The sequence below is a fragment of the Euleptes europaea genome, chromosome 7 (assembly GCF_029931775.1).
Source record: "Euleptes europaea isolate rEulEur1 chromosome 7, rEulEur1.hap1, whole genome shotgun sequence".
Taxonomy (NCBI): domain Eukaryota; kingdom Metazoa; phylum Chordata; class Lepidosauria; order Squamata; family Sphaerodactylidae; genus Euleptes; species Euleptes europaea.
In genome coordinates this window covers 60,281,013-60,299,152 of record NC_079318.1, presented here as the reverse complement: position 1 = coordinate 60,299,152, position 18,140 = coordinate 60,281,013, and the positions used below count along the sequence as shown (strand labels likewise).

Here is an 18,140-nt window from a genome sequence, read left to right as displayed (position 1 = left end):
CTAATCCATTCTGGGTAAGGTTCCTGCTTATGGCTAGAAAATGCTTTAAAACTCGTATGTGGTAGAAAGCATTCTTCATGCAGGGCTGAAATAATAATTCAGATTCTTGAAGGCAGCCTCAAGCATTTTTGAAAGCCAGCATTTAAGCATTAGTGTTACACAGGACTATGTCTAATTTTCAAAATCCAACTGCTGGTATCAGATTTCTGTGAAACAAGACCCTGGGGAATTCCCATCCCCCAGCTTCAAGTCCACATATTATTTTTTAAAATCTAGCTCAAATTGTCATGTTTTGTAGTCGTGGTTAGGAAGCCCCTTGTGACTGAAATTGTCTGAAAGACTTGAATGACACGTGGCGTGTCTATGCTAGAGTGTACAAAATTATGCTCTAGGCTCCTATCAATACTGTGTGCTGCAGGGACACACACTAAAAAGCTGGTGGGGGAGGAGGAGGGGAAGCAGGGAGAGAAACTACTGATCTACATGATAGCCAGTTACTTGAATGTCCCAGCCAGCTGCCCCCTTCTTTAGTGTTAGCTTTGAGACCCTTTACTGGGTGCCCTCCTTTCAGAATTTAGATGGGCAGGCACTAAAAGCGTTTTCTGTGAGTGGTACCCTAGTTATGGAATACCTTCTGCAAGGCTGGAGTTGGTTTCCAGTTCCTCATTCACACTTGCGAGGTCCTTTATTTGCAAATTCAACCATGAACATTGAAGAATTCACAAGCTGGGGTAGGGGGAGCTATACCCAAAACAGTCTTTGGACCACCACAAATCGCACATCCCCACACTCTGGAGACTGCCCTCTGTAAGAGGACACGCACCGTTCCTTTTGCAGGGATTTTATCTTGAAGTGTTGTCTTTGTTTTAGCCGTCAGGTCAAAACTATTTTACTTTCCTAAGCTTTTGACTAGAGAGATGTGGTGTTAGTGGTTAAGAGCAGGCAGACTCTAATCTGGAGAACCGGGTTCAATTCTGTACATGAAGCCTGCTGGATGACCTTGGGCCAGTCACAGTTCTCTCAGAACTCTCTCAGCCCATGCGAAGGCAGGCAATGGCAAACCACCTCCAAATGTTTCTTGCCTTGAAAACTCCATGGTTGTTGCGAGGTGTAGTGGTTAAGAGAGGTGGTTTGGAGCGGTGGACTCTGATCTGGAAAACGGGGTTTGATTCCACTCTCCTCCACCTGAGTGGCAGATGCTAATCTGGTGAACCAGGTTGGTTTCCCCACTCACATGAAGCCAGCTGGGTGACCTTGGGCTAGTCACAGCTCTCTTAGAGCTCTCAGCCTCACCTACCTCACAGGGTGTCTGTTGTGGGGAGGGGGAGGGAAGGTGATTGTAAGCAGTTTGATTCTTCCTTAAGTGGTAGAGAAAGTTGGCATATAAAAACCAACTCTTCTTTGCTGCTTCTTTCTTTTTTAGCATTCCTGTGGTGTTACAATCTTTTGTTTCTGATTCTGTTTTATTGGTTTTTAACTGGTTTTAGTTTTATTTTCTTGAAACCTTCTTTTGAAAGTTGGGGTAAAAGGAATTTATCTTAGGCTCTTATTGAAAATGTAGCAAATGAAACAAAAGATAATTGCTCTGAAACTCCATCCAAGAAAGTGAAAATATGTTTATGTTAGAGGGAAGAAAATAGTGAACAGCAGGTTGATTGTTAATATAGCTAGATCAGTGAGCCATGAACAAAATTTTTACAGTAATGGCATTTTGCATAACTATAAATGTAAACATGTATGTATGTATGTATTTATTTATTTATTTATAATTCGATTTGTACCCTGCCCTATTTCCTGGCCAGGGCTGGGCTCAGGGCGGCTAACATAATAGAATAACATACAATACTATAAAACCATTTTAAAACAAACTTTTAATTTTTTTATAAAACCAGTTCCTAGTTGTTAATCAACTAATAATTAAAACAAGTGGCACTTGACTTTAGAGTATGGGTCACAGTGAGCCTGAAAGAACAGTGAGGCCCCCAAATTCAAGTTTGGGACCAGCTCTAATGACATAGTGTTGCTGCACTCAACCACAGGCCTGGCAGAATATCTCCGTCTTGCAGGCCCTGCGGAATTCCTAAAGATCCTGCTGGGCCCGGGTCTCACTGGAGAGGGAGTTCCACCAGGCTGGGGCCAGGGCTGAAAAAGCTCTGGCCCTAATTGAGGACAGCCGGACACTCTTTGGGCCAGGGACTATCAGCAAGTTGTTGTTAGCAGAGCGTGAAGCTCTTTTTTTGGGGGGGGGGCGTCCCAGGAGAGATAAGATTATCCCCACAGATAAGAAGGTCCTAGCACCTTGAACCTGATCCAGTACTCCACCTGGAGCCAGTGCAATTGACAGAGCACTGGCTGAATGTGGGGCCTCAGTGGGGTCCCTGTAAGGTCCCTCACTGCAGCATTCTGTATCAGCTGGAGTTTCCGGATCAGTCTCGAGGGCAGCCCTACGTAGAGGGAGTTACAGTAATCTAGTCCGGAACCTGCCATACCCTCATGTGATGTTGGCTGGATGCCGGCAGGTTCACCATTTGATTGCTGTAGCCATGAGATTACAACATTTGCGCTCAGGGAAGAAAAATAAATAATGGAGGGTTATCTTGTTTGAAAAAAACAGAACCTGGAGGCAGATGAGCTTGTGAGCCAGTAACATTTCTATATGACTATCTAGTATTTTGTCTTTTACTGGCATAAGTAGCAGTACCCTCCCTCTCCCCTACATTTTCAGGTTTGTTTCATATTGTGTATCCCAGGCCTTGACAAATTTTCTTTGGCTCCAGAAGCCAGCTCAGAAATTTAGGAGCCTAACTCATGTTTCAGCCTCCAGGATGATTTATTTAGGATATGTCAATGCTGCCTCTTCAGTGTCCTGCTCTAGGTGGCTTCCAGTTAAAACCACGTAACAATATTAAATCCAGCCATTGGACATAAACAGCATTAAAACTATCCGTTAAACAGAAGCAGACTATTAAAAAGCTGGTAAGATAAAAACCCTATTTAAAAGCTTGAGTAAAAAAAGATGTGTTTTGGCCTGGCTTCTCAGAGAAAGTAAAGTAGGTGCTGGGCAAGGGAGGAGGGCATTCCAAAAGCAAGGGGCCACCACAGAAAATGCCCCTTTTCTAGTTACCACCCACCTCACCTTGCACTCCCCCATCTCTGTACAGTGAAGGACATCCGTCAGGGTCATCAAGGCTGTTTCCAAGGTCTGACTCTAGATTGAAATGGGTCCAGATAATCCATCTCCTCCAAGTCTCTCTGGAAAGTATGTAGCTACCACCCGCTCAAGAACCTTGCCCATGAATGGAATACTAGCCACTTGACGGTAATTGTTAAGGTCATTTGGGTCCAGGGAACCTTCTTCAGGAGCGGATTTCACAACCACCTCTTTCAAAGTGGCTATATATGACAAAAATTCTAATGATTGCTACCACAAAAAAATCAAGGCATCACAGTAACATTTCTAGGCCCCATGGTGACCTGACGCCTGGAATTTGTCAAGCCTGGTTTATGCCTCTGCCAAGTTCCTTATTCTGTATTTCAGTAAGAGTAAACCCGTCTCCTGTTATGGGGCATGGAAGAGTTGACGGGGGAGCAGTTGGTTCTAACCATGTAGTTTGACTTGCAGGTGTTATGGCAGTCTACAGGGGACACCTACTGGGTACACTGGCACATGATAGAGATTACTGGTTTTGGGGAGCAGCCTGAAGAAGAGGCTGCCCAGGATAAGGCATCTAGTCTAACAGAGAACCTGAAACTGCCTGCAGGTAAGATTAGAGGCATCTTAATCCCAGCCTCTCCTTATGCATGTTTATGGTAATCCTCTGTATTTTCATTCCTTACTTTCTTTGGTAAAATACCTGGTAAATAGTTCCCTGTTCATGATCTTTCTGTTGTATTTGCGCATAGTTGCTTGTTAACCACATACATGGGAGTAGGGAATTTCTTTGGGGAAGAAAAAACAAGAGGCGATGGAAAATACCAGGATGTATAAAATATCAGTTGGGGGATCTTTTGGATAAAGATTTTATATTTTTTAGATATAAACAGAATATCTGTTATATAATATATAATATATAATATATAATAAATATCATTTTGGAAAGGCAGTACATGTGTGCTAATGAAAGATGAGGTTGGCCAGAAGGTATTTTCAGAGTTCCCATATCTTCTGCCATAGGCATGCATATCTTTTTATTGCACATTCACCACACATCTTTTCACCCTGTGACACGGGTGTGACTGTTGAAATCACTTTTGCGTTTTTCAAATAATGTATGTCTTGTGTCTGTTGTAAAGAACTGCCTCCTGTGCCCGTTCACTGGCCTTGGTACCCAAGTACTGTAGCTCCCTTTATCCATGTGGCTCAACCCTATGTGATTCCAGTAACGTTTTTAAGAAGCATTGCATATCACAGGAGGCAAAGGATGCTGGCATGTTGTCATCCAGTGTGATCCGCCCTTCCCTTGTGGTGGTGTTACTTCATATGTTACTGGAGGGAAGATAGAACACAAGTAAATGGAAGCCATACAAGTTGGGTGTCCGACCAACTGGACCTTAATTATTATGTATGTCAGAAAGAGCTAGACAACATATTTGTTTTTCCCGCATGCAGTGACTCGGACATTCTACTGTAAGCCACTCGGCGGTCTGTATTCTCTGCCCTACTTGACGGATGAGATGAATGAGCACTCTGGGACCCTCAACCGAGCTGAATGGTGGGAGCTGCTCTTCTTCATTAAGAAGCTCGAACAGCATGAACAGCAGGAAGTGGTTCACTTCATCCAACAGAACCACAAAGAGAAGGTAAGTGGAGAAGCGTAGCATGAGAAGAGGATGGAAAAGAGACAAGAAACTGTGCTTGGAAGGGGAAAATAGAGTAAATTGAAAGGGTAACAGCTGCAGTTATTACTTGCTAGATCATTGGCACACAAGGTGCGATCTGGCAGCATAAAACCTGCATTCTCCCCCTCCCTTAACTTCCCCCGTGGCTAGATCCTTTGGAAGAGTGTGGTCAAGACATTTCCCTGCAGCTTTTGACCTTTAAAGGCTGTGGCTGGGCTTTGGGAAGTGAAATGAGGTTATAGAGAGAAACAGATGTCCACTTGAACTGTCTCTCTTCTATTTGAAGCTGTCAGGGATGGACGAAGAAGGCCTGATCCAGCTGTCTGTGTCCGTGGAGCTGTCTCGGAAAGTGCTGCAGCTGCTTAGCAAGCTGTGCCAGGGCTGCACCCGAAGCGACCTGCAGAGCTCCCACATCTATCTCAAGTACTCCTTCAGCAAGGGGAGGGCAGAGCAGAACTGCCAAAATGGGGACGTGACCCTTGCAGAGTGCGGTAGCCTTTCGGAAGCCATGGCGTCCAAAAAGCCAAAGAAGGAACTGTGCTCTGCTGAAGTGCCTTCTGCAGATCCATCCACAACGGAGAAAACGGACACACAACTGATTAACGAGCTGCTCAAAGTCGAAGGACTTGCCTTCCCGGACACACTGGATGAGAAGGTCAAAGGTAAGGCTGCTTGCCTTTTGGGTGAGCACTGCAGGAAGCTTTCATGTTTGTTTCTAGAGGGAGAAGCCATAGCACCAAAAGAGGCGTTGTGGCTTTGCTCAGGGGAGGAGAGTGTTTGAAGCGGGGCTGTGCTTAAGAGCATGTCGTACTAATCTGACTTTTGACCCCGGACAGTCTTCTGCAGTATGAAGTTGACAGGGAAGAGGAGCTTCTTGGAAAAAATAGCAGACATCGGGGATATCATCCAGAAATCGAGCTCTGAAGTTGCGCTGCAGATGGCTGGTCTCAGGTTCATCACCAGGCTCTTGGAGGAGGAACCTGGTCAAGTGAGACAGGTTATCAAAGCAGATGGTGGACTCACCGTCAGGTCAGTCTTGTCTTTGTTTTTCTGCCCCAGGCAAGAGCTGCAGGGTGGCCTTTTTCAATTCTCTTGGCTGGCTGGAGAACAGGAGCCTGTTCCTGTGGGTGGAAAAGGAGGACATTAGGTGACATCTGTGTCATAGCTGATGCTTTTGAAATAGAGGCTTCTCTCCTGGCTGAGATGTATCTTAATACGAGTATGCAAATCTACATTCTTTTTTTTGTGTGTGTGGGGGAAATAAGGGCATTCGTTTAGGCATCCTGAGCCTTATAATGGAATATGAAGCTAAACAAACAAATCACAAGTTGGTCTTGAGCTTTAACCCCTAGTTGCTTTAACGCATGGTACATTCTTCTGAATTTGGAGCAGATCCCTCCGTACCTAAGGGATCACACAGCTACAGGGTTAAAAGGTTCCTTTTTTGTTGCCCTCAGGGAGAAAATGGTGAAGATGCTGGTGGAGCTGCTCAGCAACCAATTGAAAGAGAAGCTACTGGTGGTGATGGCGCTGCGATTGCTCTATGTGCTTGTGGCAAAGTACGACTGGCGGGTTCTCTTTGCTACGGAAGGTGGGGTGCGTGCCGTGCTGGGCTGTATGCAGGAGTACCCCACATCAGCGTTGGTGCAACAGGCTGGCTTGGCAGTAAGTAGAAATACCAAACTGGGAAAAGGCTGCCTGCAGTGGGAAAGGAAGCTATTTTAAAAAATATCTAGGCAAGCTTTGTTAGATTCAGACAAGCTAAAACAAGTACCTTTGAGAGGGCGATGCTACAGGATAAGGAGACAACCTATGCTATCACAGCTGCTTCATAAAAGATGAATTCCTGCGCTGGTAATCACTTCCATGTAGGACTGTATGTCCCTCATCACACACATTTATGTCTTGCCTATATATAATAAATCCACCTCTTACAAAATGGCCTTTGCCCAGAACTATGGCAGGCAGTATGGCTAGTGGATGGAGAAATGAGCCACTCAGTGAGAAGGAGATGGGGAGCAGTATGCACCGTGGCTGTTGGATGGGCAACAGTTGAAAGAAATGGGACACAATAGGAAGGGAGTAGTGATGGATGGGAATGTTGTTGGGGGGTATTTTTGTTACTCCGGACTGCTTGACCCAGCTCTCAAACCTGCTTGCCTTCCCCATTTAGGCATTGAAAGTGCTGGTGGGTGCTGGCAATTGTGAGCTGCTGGGTACCAGTGGGAAGTCCTACCCTCTGAACCATTCTGATGCCCAGATGATGCGGGAGATCTTTGCCAGCATTGGCTCTGCTTCCAGCAAAGACTCTGACAACTTGCTTTGTGCCATCCCTGCTGCTGTTGAGAAGATGTTGGGCACACCTGGGTAAGAGCAAATGGTTAACCGGGCCAGGTAGAGGAGGACCGATCTGTGAGGCTGAGGAGATCCCACACGGGCAGTCTTGTTTCCATCGAGCGTCTGGGGTGAGGAATCCATGCAGGAACCGTGGCTTGGTCCACCATCGTCTCAGTGCTCCTTCTTCCTTGCAGAGAGACAATCTGATGGGCTCCTTGTCTGCTGCTGCTTGAATTGCTGGCCTCTGGAGTTGGCCAGTGGTGTTGGCCCCTTGAACGGTTCTTTGAACAGTTGCTCTTCGCTTCATTCGTCCTCCTGCCCAATGGAATGGTGATTGCCCAGGAGAACAGACAGTCACCCGTTATCCCTTCCTTCCGCAGGGCTTCTTCAGCAGTGCAAAATGGGCTCTTGGTGTTGAACATGCTTATCAACAATCACAAGGGTCTGGCGGAGCAGCTGGGAAACTGTGACCTCCACTCGGTCCTACAGAACTGCTGCCGCTCCGGCCAGAGCTCCAACGAGATGCTGGCGCGAATAGTGCTCAACCGCCTGGCTGAGCATAAGCTGACCCTGAGCCAGGAGAACGCAGGTAGGGATTGCATCTGTGCTCCAGATATCTAACCCTCCTTTGCATTTCATTGTCAATTTGAAGTGTGCAGTGCCAAAGGCTTTGCTGTATTTCCATCAGTTAGTTATTTCCAAACTCTGCCTTGAGAAATGGGAAAAGCATAGACCTGGAATGCCTTGGCTTCTTCGCTTGCGCATTCATCAAGTCCCAAACCCTTACAACCCAGGGGAATAGTAGTATGCTTTGTCACCTGAACTTTCTAGAGCACCTTGTGCATTGGTGCTTCTCATCCATGAACTTCCTTTTCACAGTGAAACTCTTACCAGTCCGTACCTTCTCCATTTGCTCCTGTTAGGAGCTTTAAAAGGGAAGAGGTCAGAAGCACTATGTCCCTCAGGCTCTGATTCGTCCAACCTCTTAGTTACTGGGTCATGATCACCATCTAAGGTTCTCCAATTGCTCTTTTAAGGGGATGTTGTTTTGACTCCCGGGGGCCTTGTCGTTCCTCTCTCTTTCTTTCCCCCTCCTCAGATCCTGAGGCTACCTTTGAGCTCAAGGACATGGATGTACCAGCACTGCTGAGCAGCCTCCGTGACACCAGCTTTTCAAAGGAGGTAGTGCTGGCCCTGGAACGCTGCCTTTGCGATGAGGGTGTTGGCCCCGAGGGGGAGGGCTCTGAGCTTTTGCCAGACCGTGAACACTTCTTGCTTCTGCTGAAAACCCTGGAGCAGCTGGGAGCGGAGAAGTCTGTGCAGCTGGGGGTGTTGAGGTAAGGCCGAAATGAGCAGAAGCACAGGTGGGCCTGAAGAGGAGATGGTGGAAGAGGAGAAGAGCAGGCCAAGGGGATGGGGCTGAGAGACATTGCGAGGTTAGCGTTGTGGAGTGGGGGCGGGAAGAGGGTTTCACTGTCATGGAGTGGACCTTTTAGAATAGTGCTTGGGCATGGAGGATATAGCAAAAGCAATGTGTCTTGAACAGTATTTTCTCAAAAGGGAGCATTTTGCCCTTCCTGTGGAAGCTTAGCATGGGAGTTTGAGAAGTGGGAATGAGCCCCGTGGGGCAGAGTGGTAAGCTGCAGTACTGCAGTCCAAGCTCTGCTCACGACCTGAGACCGTTCCCAATGGAAGTCAGTTTCAGCCAGCTCAAGGTTGACTCAGCCTTCCATCCATCCAAGGTTGGTAAAATGAGTACCCAGCTTGCTGGGGGTAAAGCATAGACGACTGGGGAAGGCAATGGCAAACCACCCCATAAACATAGTCTGCCTAGAAAATGTTGTGATGTGATATCACCTCATGTGTCAGTAATGGGGGACTTGAATGGGGGACTTGCATGAGGGACTACCTTTACCTTTTATCTTGAGAAGTGGGAAAATATTGGGAAATAATGTAAATGGCTGGTCTTCATGCAGCCCTGCAAGCCTGGAATTGAGCATAGAAACTGGAGTAAGCAATTAGCTGTATTGACACAATACACTGCAGGTTATAGTCAGCCCCCCCCCCCCCCAATCCTTGGTTGCAAGTTGGGGAGCTTTGGAGATTCCTGAGCCTCTGTAGATAGAGCTTGCTGAAAATTTGGGACCATGGTCTTGAGAAGTTCTCCCAAGACCACCAGGTTGAGAAGTTCTGTAGGTAGGTGGCATGTCTAAGGAACACAGTTTCTATGCGAACAGAATCAGGAAGGAGAAAGCTTGCTGTGTTGTCGTGGTTGTCAGAGCATTTTGTGCAGTCTTCAGGCTAGATTTATGACAAGATGCCTTATGAACAGTTTGGGAATTGTCTGGCGAACATGACTTGTGGAGGAGTTCTAATAGTATGACGTTCCTGAGCGTGTTAAAGTAAATAAAAGGTCTTGTCTTGAGGGGCATGATTAGGAATGTAATGGACTCCATGGTTATTAAGCAGTGGGTATGGGGGTGTCCAGACAGCACTGGACTGAGTTTGCTTCTCCTTTAACCCTCCTTTCCCTCTCTGTTCCAGGATTTTGAATAAGTTTTTGGACAGTTCCCAGGAGGACGTGTTGCCCTGGCACGAGTGCATTAAGCCCTGTCTGTCTTCTATGAGTGTCCACAGCAGTGAGCGGGAGGTGAGGGACTCGTTGGAGTGTTACCCAAAAGACCTGAAAGTAGGAGGCACTGCCGAAAGCCGCTGTGGAGACCATTTAGGAAATGCTAGTGAGAGAGCAAATATTTATGGAGTTGTAGCTTCCAAATGCATTGCAGGTAGCGCAAAGTGCTCCTGGTCCCTGCCTGCAAATTCCAAAATGAAAGTAACGCTAGAGAAGATGCTGAAAAATCTGTGATCCGAGAGGTGGTTGCAGTGTGGTAGCCATGCAGAGGAGGAAGGAATAAAGCTCCTCTCCTTTTCCTGTGCTACCCCAATTTAAATCCAGACTGGCTTTAAACATGTCTAATTAAAAAATCTTGTCTGGCCACTAAAATGTGTTGGGAGAAACTCATAGCTGAGTCTGTCATGGGTCAGGAGAGCTGAGGCATCAGCGATGTGTGTTTCATACGCAAGCTGACATACCAGCCCATGCAATAGCATGACAGCTGTCCATCATTACGTTTGTCCAGCCACTTTTCTGGTCACCCGTGGTGAGCAAAAATATGATTCTGGCAACTAGATGGGATAACAAAAATGGGTCCTCTTTTATTTTTAAGTCTGAGATGGCTGATCTTGGCATGTGTGGGCTATTAATTTTTTTTTCTGTAGCTTGTAATTATTTTGGCCTTGAGCTGTTTTAGTCTTGCATCTTTTAGGTTGCCCCACATCAATTTCCTAGCCAGATTCAAAGACTGTAGAAACATAGCTGGGTGGAAGTAAAGAGCAGGCCAGTTAGCACTCTGCCTTCGATGTGCTGGTGGTACCTCCTTTTAAATGGTTCTTGTGGGTTATTCGGGCTGTGTAACCATGGTCTTGGTATTTTCTTACACAGCCCGGATAACCCACAAGAACCAATGAACTCTGACCGTGAAAGGCTTCGACAATACTCCTTTCAAATATTTATATGCTGGTCAAAAAGCCACATATCTCTCTCGAAAGAAATATGAGGCACCCTGCACAAGAAAGATTTCAGGGAGAGTATGATCCATTATTTTAATGCCTCCCTCCCATGGACAAGAACAATCTTAAGATGTGTGGTCTTGAGAAATGAGAGCTGTTCTACTGCAGGCTCCCACACAGCTACCCTCTGAAACCTGGAGGATAACAGTAAAATGATCCACTGGAGAGCTGTCTCATATTACCTAATTTTTATTCTGCTTTTCCTCCAAGACATCACCAACACTTCTATGAGACAGGGAGGCTGGTCCAAGATCACCTAGTGAGCTTTGTGTCTGAATAGGAATGTGAACTTGAGTCATCCCATTCTTTGTCCACCAGTGTGCCACTGAACGAAAACCACCTTGTGTGTGTGTATGTGTGTGAGTGAGTAAGCAGTCTCAGTGGACACTAGCCCTGTACCTTAGCTGCTGTTGCATCTCTGTCTACAGGTTGTGCAGGAATTTATCCGTTTCCTGCATCGTCTGGCCACCACCAACAAAGACTGTGCAGTAGTGATGTGTCGCGTCGGCACGAAGGAAGCATTGACGAAAGCTATGGACAAGCATAACTCCAACCTGTTGCTAGTGACAGAGCTGCGTGATCTTGTGACGGACTGTGAGAAATACGCCAGCCTTTATAAGAAGATGACGACCAGCATCCTGGCTGGTTGCATCCAGGTGAACCTGATACCTTTGGGGATGTAGGTGCGGCAAGCCGAACAACAGATAGTGTGCTGAGAACCAGCCCTCTGGCTAGCTGCACCTGGTGTAAACCAGAGCAAGCTGAGCTGAGATAAGGGACCAGTGCAGCAGAAGTGGTGCTCTGTAGAGTTTGGGAAGTCCTCTTTTCTCCTCTAAAATGGATTGAGTGATTTGCTCAGCAGCTGCACTCACAAATATTCGTATTCTGAGGCTCTTCGGTCAATTTGGATTGCCAGAGTTGGTGGGGTGAGAAGCAGGTGAGTTCCATGTTCTCAGTTAATGCCTTTGTTTGTCCCCGTAGATGGTCTTGGGTCAGATAGAGGAACACAGGCGTAGCCACCAGCCTATCAACATCCCCTTTTTTGATGTGTTCCTGCGCAATCTTTGCCAGGGTGAGTGATCTGTGCATTTCTGAAAGGAACGAGGAAGGTGCGGGGAGTTCATCCCCTACAAACCTGTTTGGGTCGTCCCTGGCTCTCTTCAACTCCAGATTCTTTTGCCTAGGGTCCAGCGTGGAAGTGAAGGAAGACAAGTGTTGGGAGAGAATGGAAGTCTCCTCCAACCCACATCGGGCCAGCAAGTTAACAGACAGGAATCCTAAAACATACTGGGAGTCAAATGGCAGCACTGGATCCCACTACATCAATGTTTATATGCATCGGGGAGTGGTAGTCAGGTGAGTCCAAGTGGAGATCGCTTGGGAATCTCAGGACAAGTAGAACTGGGGCTTTCCAATGAAGTAGGGTGGACAGTGCTTGAGGGGTGATGCATTTGGCAACTCAGGGCAAGGGCAGGCTGAGGTGTTGGTTGCCTTGTGAGTGATTCTTTGGGGGATGGAGATATGAGAGTTGGGACTTTGTAGTGTGGTGGAAGATAAGTGCTTCCAGTCTTCAAGGCAGATTGCCTCTCCTTTGTGCAGATGCTGGGATTTTGCCATTACCTTGGCTCAAACACTGAGTGTATATTATCTCTTTTGCTGCAGGCAGATGACTTTGCTTGTGGCCAGTGAGGATTCCAGCTATATGCCAGCTCGGATTGTGGTCATGGGACGGGAGAATGCGTCCAGCATCACTACTGAGCTTAATACTGTGAGTGCCTCGGCCTTCTTCTAAAGCTGACCTTGACGGTGAAATTCATGAGTTGGGAGGCTTTGCACTGAAAATTCTACACCCTGTTGAAATTGAGCCTTAGAGCATGTGCTTGTACAGATATCTGATAGTAATGTTGATTTGTGCAAAAATGTACACAATTCTTACATGCATCCATTGCTCATCTGTTGGCATGGTTGGAAAATAGGTCTCAGAGGCTCTTGCTCTGCTTGCTTGCAGATGTATATTGTAGCTCTTCTGTCATCAGAAGAGATGATGAATGTTACTTACCAGTGGCTTCAGCCCTTTAAAAGTTTCAGGGTAGCAGAAGGGTGATACATGAAGAGTTGAGGGGTGTCCCTCCATGGTGATGTTATCAATGATGCAGGGACATTGTGAGTGAGGTTGTAGTTTGGCAGACATTTCCCCTTTCTTTAGGCTAGCTGTGCTGTGATCTTTGTGCCTGTTTGTATTCAGAGCCATGCTGAGTTGTTTAGACTGGTGTCTGACCAGAATTTAAGATAATATTTCAGGGAATATCAGTGACTAGAGATGGTCTAGCAGTAGGCAGCCAGCCTACTGATTTTTGGTCACCCTTGCCAATTGATGCCTTCGGGAGTATTTTGAGAAATCATGCACGTGCTCTCTCCTGAGAATGGGAAATTCTTTACTTTGTAATAGTGTACAAAAGCTGTGTAACATTTCCCTGCCCCTAAAAAGGTGGATGTCCTGTAGCCTGCCACCGAGTTTGAGTAGATCTCTGTCCTGTAGCTTTTGTACTTTGTGCCAGACATGGCTCTAATTTCATTTAATCTCCTGCCTCATTTATTTATGAGGAGTATGTTTCCTGAATGTCGTTCTTATAAGGTAAGCCACATGTCCTTGCATTCAATACAGTTGTGTGAGAGGGGCTCTTGTTCAGCGAAAAACTCCATGGTCTCTTTCTGCGAGCGCAGTGATTTCTTCCTGCATTAGAAATTCTGTATTATGGTAAGGGCTCGATCCTCCTCCTTTCTCTCAACAGGTAAATGTCCTACCTTCAGCCAGCAGGGTGGTTCTTCTGGAGAACATGATCCGCTTCTGGTCCATCATACAGATTAAAATCAAGCGTTGTCAGCAGGTACACTGAATTCTGTTACTCACTGCAGCAAAGCAAGCCATTTAGGAGCTTCACTTTGCTGGCCCTGAGGCTTTTCTGCATGTTAAAAGCACTTTGGTTCTTTAGTTTGAGGTGTGTCATTCAGAGAGGATTGACTGGAGCAGGATTTGCAAGTATATTGTGCAGGAAGTGGAGGTGGGGGGCACCCTGAGACTGTGTGGCAAAGGCCCATGGATGCAAACACTATGCAGGATATTACTTGCCTCCAGGTAGAGAACTGCCTTAAGTGTGAGAGCCCCGTGTTCTCTTGCAGGGTGGCATTGACACACGTGTGCGTGGCATCGAGGTGCTGGGCCCCAAGCCCACCTTCTGGCCCATCTTCAAGGAGCAGCTGTGCCGGCGCACATTCCTCTTCTACACCACCAAGGCACACACCTGGTGCCAGGAAATCTCAGAAGACCGGAGGCAGCTGCTGCAGCTCTTCAACAGGTATCCTCGTCCTTCCTCCGGGAGCTGCCCTGGGAGCCTCATGCCTAGGTGGCAGGGAGGGAGGGAGGGGTCTCACCCACCTCTTGCGCCCAGGCCACGGGATGAGCAGGCAGGGCTTAGCAGCCTTGCAAGCGGAGATTCTCCCTGCTCAAGTGGCGATTCCCAGCACCTGCTCCCTTGTCAGTCTTTATCCACCAATTGTCCTAAGAATCCCTTCCCTACGTGGGCCATTGGAAGTGCCCCCATCTCTTGCCTTGTGCATCCCTTCTCCAATCCAGATGTGCCAGCAGCCAGGGGTTAGCCAGGCTTTCCTGCACAGTAATACCTCATGCAGCACCTCCTTGACCTTGCAGGCTGAACAGCGCTCTGCGCCACGAGCAGGAGTTTGCTGACCGCTTCCTTCCCGACGACGAGGCTGCTCAGGCCCTGGGCAAGACCTGCTGGGATGCTCTGATCACCCCCTTGGTGCAGAGCATCACCTCTCCAGGTACTGGCTCTCCTTCCTGGCAAGGCCCCCTGGCTGCCACGGTGGCCCATCCTTCCTTTGGCTGACTCGGGTTCTTCCTGCCCTTCCAGACCCCAGTGGGATCAGCCCCCTGTCGTGGCTTCTGAGCCAGTATCTGGAGAACCTGAAGGCAGCTGCAAGAGCCAAGAGACCAGCCGCCATATTCAACTCCCGCGTACGGCGACTGAGCCACCTGCTGGTGCACGTGGACTCCAGCGGCCCTGAGCCCGAGGAGCTGAAGGCCCCTGTGAAAGCCAGTGAGTGTCGTCCCATGGGGTGGGCGGGCCAGTGGCAGAAAGGGCGAGACTTCCCTTCAGAGCGGAAGACAGGAGGGTAGTGGGGGGGGGGGAGCCCCTGAAGGCCGGGAAGGTTCTGTTGCCTCCAAAATGGCAGAAGCAAGAAGACCGTTTGTGGCTGGGTTGGGGGGCTCTGTAGGGAAGAATGGAAACTGGGAGTGGGGCGTGCGATTCTAGTGGGCAGAAGGGAATCCCTGTTTTCACTCAGAGCCCCCACCAAGTTTTCAAAGCCCAGTAAGACTGAGGTGTGTGTCAGCTGCGCTGTTTGATGACCTTCGTTCCCTGCCCATACTCTGTTGTGCCCACTTTGCAGATGGGAAGAATGGGAAGAACAAGGAGTCGAGTTCTGGGGCTGCCAAGCCAGTGGAGAAGAAAGCCTGCAGCACGACTGGCATCACGCAGTGCTGGAAAGGGGTGGTCCAGCAGCAGGTGCGTGTGGGTGCAGTGGGGTATGGGGCAGAGCTTGTGGGGGGACCCCTTGCCCAGATGCACAGCCTGTTGATGCAGGTTTGTGTTTTCATGCTGGCCCCTTCCCTAACAGGCTGTCAACACCCACTAGAGCATTGTTCACGTGTTTTGGGATGTGTGTGTGTGTATTAGGGAGCTGTTGGGTGTTCCTTTCCCTGCCCTGCTGAGGAGATCAGAAACCCTGAGGCTGTACAGTGGGGCCGGAGCTCTGTGGGGAAGAGCCTTCTGGGCACCAATCCTTGTGTGATGCTGGTGACTTACAGGGCTGGCCCAAGGGGTTTTGGTGCCCGAGGCGAACTATGACGTTGGTCTCTCCCACCCCCCATTCATCATACATACACAAACATAATGACCCGGCTCATTCCAAGGGCTGCAGTCATAAGCATGTTTCCCTGGGTGTAAATCCCATTGAACATAGTGGAACTTAGTTCTGAGTAGATATAGTTATTTATTTGTTTGTTTGTTTATTTGACATAACCTGCCCTCCCCAGCAAGCCGGCTCAGGGTGGGTAACATCATTAAAACACAACAACAGGATACACAATCCCCAATAAAATCAACAATAAAACTCTAAAACCCTAAACACAATGGTGCACAAATTCTGAACAAACTGTAGGCACCATACAGTGGCAACCGTTCAGATTATATTATTCCCACTCAAGGGAGGGAAGGGGAGGGAGGCTAGTAAAGATTGTGTAAGATGGTATAGCTGATATAAGCAGCTGTCCTCAGTTGTAGACCTAGAGGAATACTGATTTGGCTCCTTCTCTGCCTGCTACCCGGGACCCCTGGAACTGCCTCTGGCTGTTTTGGCATCCCCCAGCTCTGGCACCCGAGGTGATTGCCGGGGTTTGCCTAGTAGACTGGACCACCCTGGTGACTTAGCTGGGGCTTATTTTTATGTTAAAGGTTCTTCCCCCATCTTGTCGCCCTCCCATGGGCTCCCTGGGCAGTTTGAAAGCCAATGAAAATATCAGTTACAATACACAAAAAAAAAAAAAGAGAGAGAGAGAAATATAGAGGGAAAACACTGGAAACCGGCTTTTTTCTTTTCCTGTTTCCAAAACTGAAAAGTCATAAAATCTGACTTTTCCCAGGCTGGCGGTTGTCATTTGTCCCCCACAGAAGCCTTGCTGAACAGGAAGGGCCTTAGGAACATCCGGAAAGTCTTCATGGGCCACTAACAGGCTTGCCTCTGCTTCTGCCCAGGTGAAGCGGTTCCTGGAATCCTCCTGGCAGGACCCAGACTTCGTGGAGCAATATTGCAACATCTACCAGCGCCTCCGCACTGCCATGGAGGAGCTCTTTGGGCAGCAGATGTGCTTCATGCTGGCCCTGCGCCAGGGCTTCTCTGGGGGGCTGCTGCAGCTCTCCTTCCTGACTGCCATGCACGTGAGTAAGGGCTGCTAGGGCTTGGCGTCGAGGGTCTGGGCCTCTCCCTGGAATTTAGCCACTGGGAGGAGTGAAGTTGGTCCTGACCTTGGTCTCTTCTGAGGTCCCTTACTCCAGGCCCAGCCATTAACCTTCCCTTGTCTCCTGCAGTTCCAGGGGTTTCTCTGCCTTCTCCAGGCCCCGTAAGTGAGCACAGACTCCCGTACTCTCTTTCCTCCTGGGCTTCAGGCCCCAGGGAGATTGTGGCAGCCCCTTCTGTGGAGTTCTTACTGCTTGTTTGGTGGGAGGAGTTCCTTCCTTCTCCTGTCTCTCTCTGGTTCACCTGGCTTCTCCTGCTCTGTGGCCTCCAGGTGAGCGAGCAGTTTGCCCGTTACATCGATGTGTGGCTCCAGAAGAGCTGGGCAGACTCGGGCAACGTGGAGACCCTGCGGCGCCTGCAGCGGAGCCTGGAGCCGGTCCTCTTCCTGTCCGGTCTGGAACTGGCCAACACCTTTGAGCACTTCTACCGGTGAGACCTTTGGGGTAGGGCAGAGATGCAGGATGTGGTGGTGGGGGAGAGGAGGAAGGCAGTAGGCGGGGCATGCTTGGGAAGTGTTGGCAAAGCGCCTCCATGGGATGAATGGTGACAGATTCAGCCATTGGGATTCCTTCAGGGGAAGGGGTGTGGAAGGGAAAGGGTCTGTGGTCCGGGCTGTGGCTGAGCAAAAGGCCCATGGCCCTTCCTTGTTTCTCCAGGTACTACCTGGGCGACCGGCTCCTGTCCCAGGGCAAGACGTGGCTGGAGAGTGCTGTGGTGGAGCACATCGGGCTCTGCTTCCCCAACCGCTTCCCTCAGCAGATGCTGAAGAACCTGAGTGAGCTGGAGGAGGAGCAGCAGCAGTTCCACCTCTTCCAGCTGCAGCAACTGGACAAGCACCTGCTGGAACTGGATCAGGATGGAAAATACGAGGAAGAGGAGGAGGAGGAGGGAGAGGTGAGCAGAACGGGAGGGAGGGGCTCTGCAAAGACCCAGTTCTCAGACCCTCGGCTGCCATGCCCTCTTCCCCGGCATGTGTCCCCAGTGCCTTGGGACCCCGTGGTGTCCTTCAGAGCCTCAGTCTGGACACTGGTTCTGTTGCTCTCCCAGGTCATGGAGGAGGAGCCGCACAGTCTGGAGGAAGAGCCGGAGGTGAAGGTGCTGGCTCTGTCTCCCCGCTGCTGGACCGTCTCCCCGCTCTGCTACCTGGAGGAGCCTGCCAGATTTTTCCCACCATCCCTCAGTCAGCACTTGGGCAGGTTTGCTGACTTCTATACCCAGAGTGAGTGTGGGGCTATCAA

The 18,140-nt window shown here is 48.8% G+C and overlaps 1 protein-coding gene across 1 annotated transcript in view; it reads left to right on the top strand.

Moving 5' to 3' along the window:
• LOC130480406 (cullin-9-like) overlaps positions 1–18,140 on the top strand; it is a 56,437-nt gene that overhangs the window by 19,810 nt on the left and 18,487 nt on the right. Inside the window, exons 4-25 of the mRNA XM_056852911.1 lie at positions 3,623–3,761; positions 4,610–4,800; positions 5,126–5,501; positions 5,676–5,868; positions 6,297–6,504; positions 7,013–7,206; positions 7,557–7,765; positions 8,276–8,513; positions 9,721–9,826; positions 11,235–11,462; positions 11,788–11,878; positions 11,991–12,162; positions 12,469–12,574; positions 13,599–13,694; positions 13,987–14,162; positions 14,516–14,649; positions 14,739–14,924; positions 15,277–15,392; positions 16,641–16,823; positions 17,174–17,331; positions 17,559–17,796; positions 17,959–18,121. Of these exons, the coding sequence (XP_056708889.1) occupies positions 3,623–3,761; positions 4,610–4,800; positions 5,126–5,501; positions 5,676–5,868; positions 6,297–6,504; positions 7,013–7,206; positions 7,557–7,765; positions 8,276–8,513; positions 9,721–9,826; positions 11,235–11,462; positions 11,788–11,878; positions 11,991–12,162; positions 12,469–12,574; positions 13,599–13,694; positions 13,987–14,162; positions 14,516–14,649; positions 14,739–14,924; positions 15,277–15,392; positions 16,641–16,823; positions 17,174–17,331; positions 17,559–17,796; positions 17,959–18,121 (3,901 nt within the window). The remainder of the gene's footprint in view (positions 1–3,622; positions 3,762–4,609; positions 4,801–5,125; positions 5,502–5,675; positions 5,869–6,296; positions 6,505–7,012; positions 7,207–7,556; positions 7,766–8,275; positions 8,514–9,720; positions 9,827–11,234; positions 11,463–11,787; positions 11,879–11,990; positions 12,163–12,468; positions 12,575–13,598; positions 13,695–13,986; positions 14,163–14,515; positions 14,650–14,738; positions 14,925–15,276; positions 15,393–16,640; positions 16,824–17,173; positions 17,332–17,558; positions 17,797–17,958; positions 18,122–18,140) is intronic.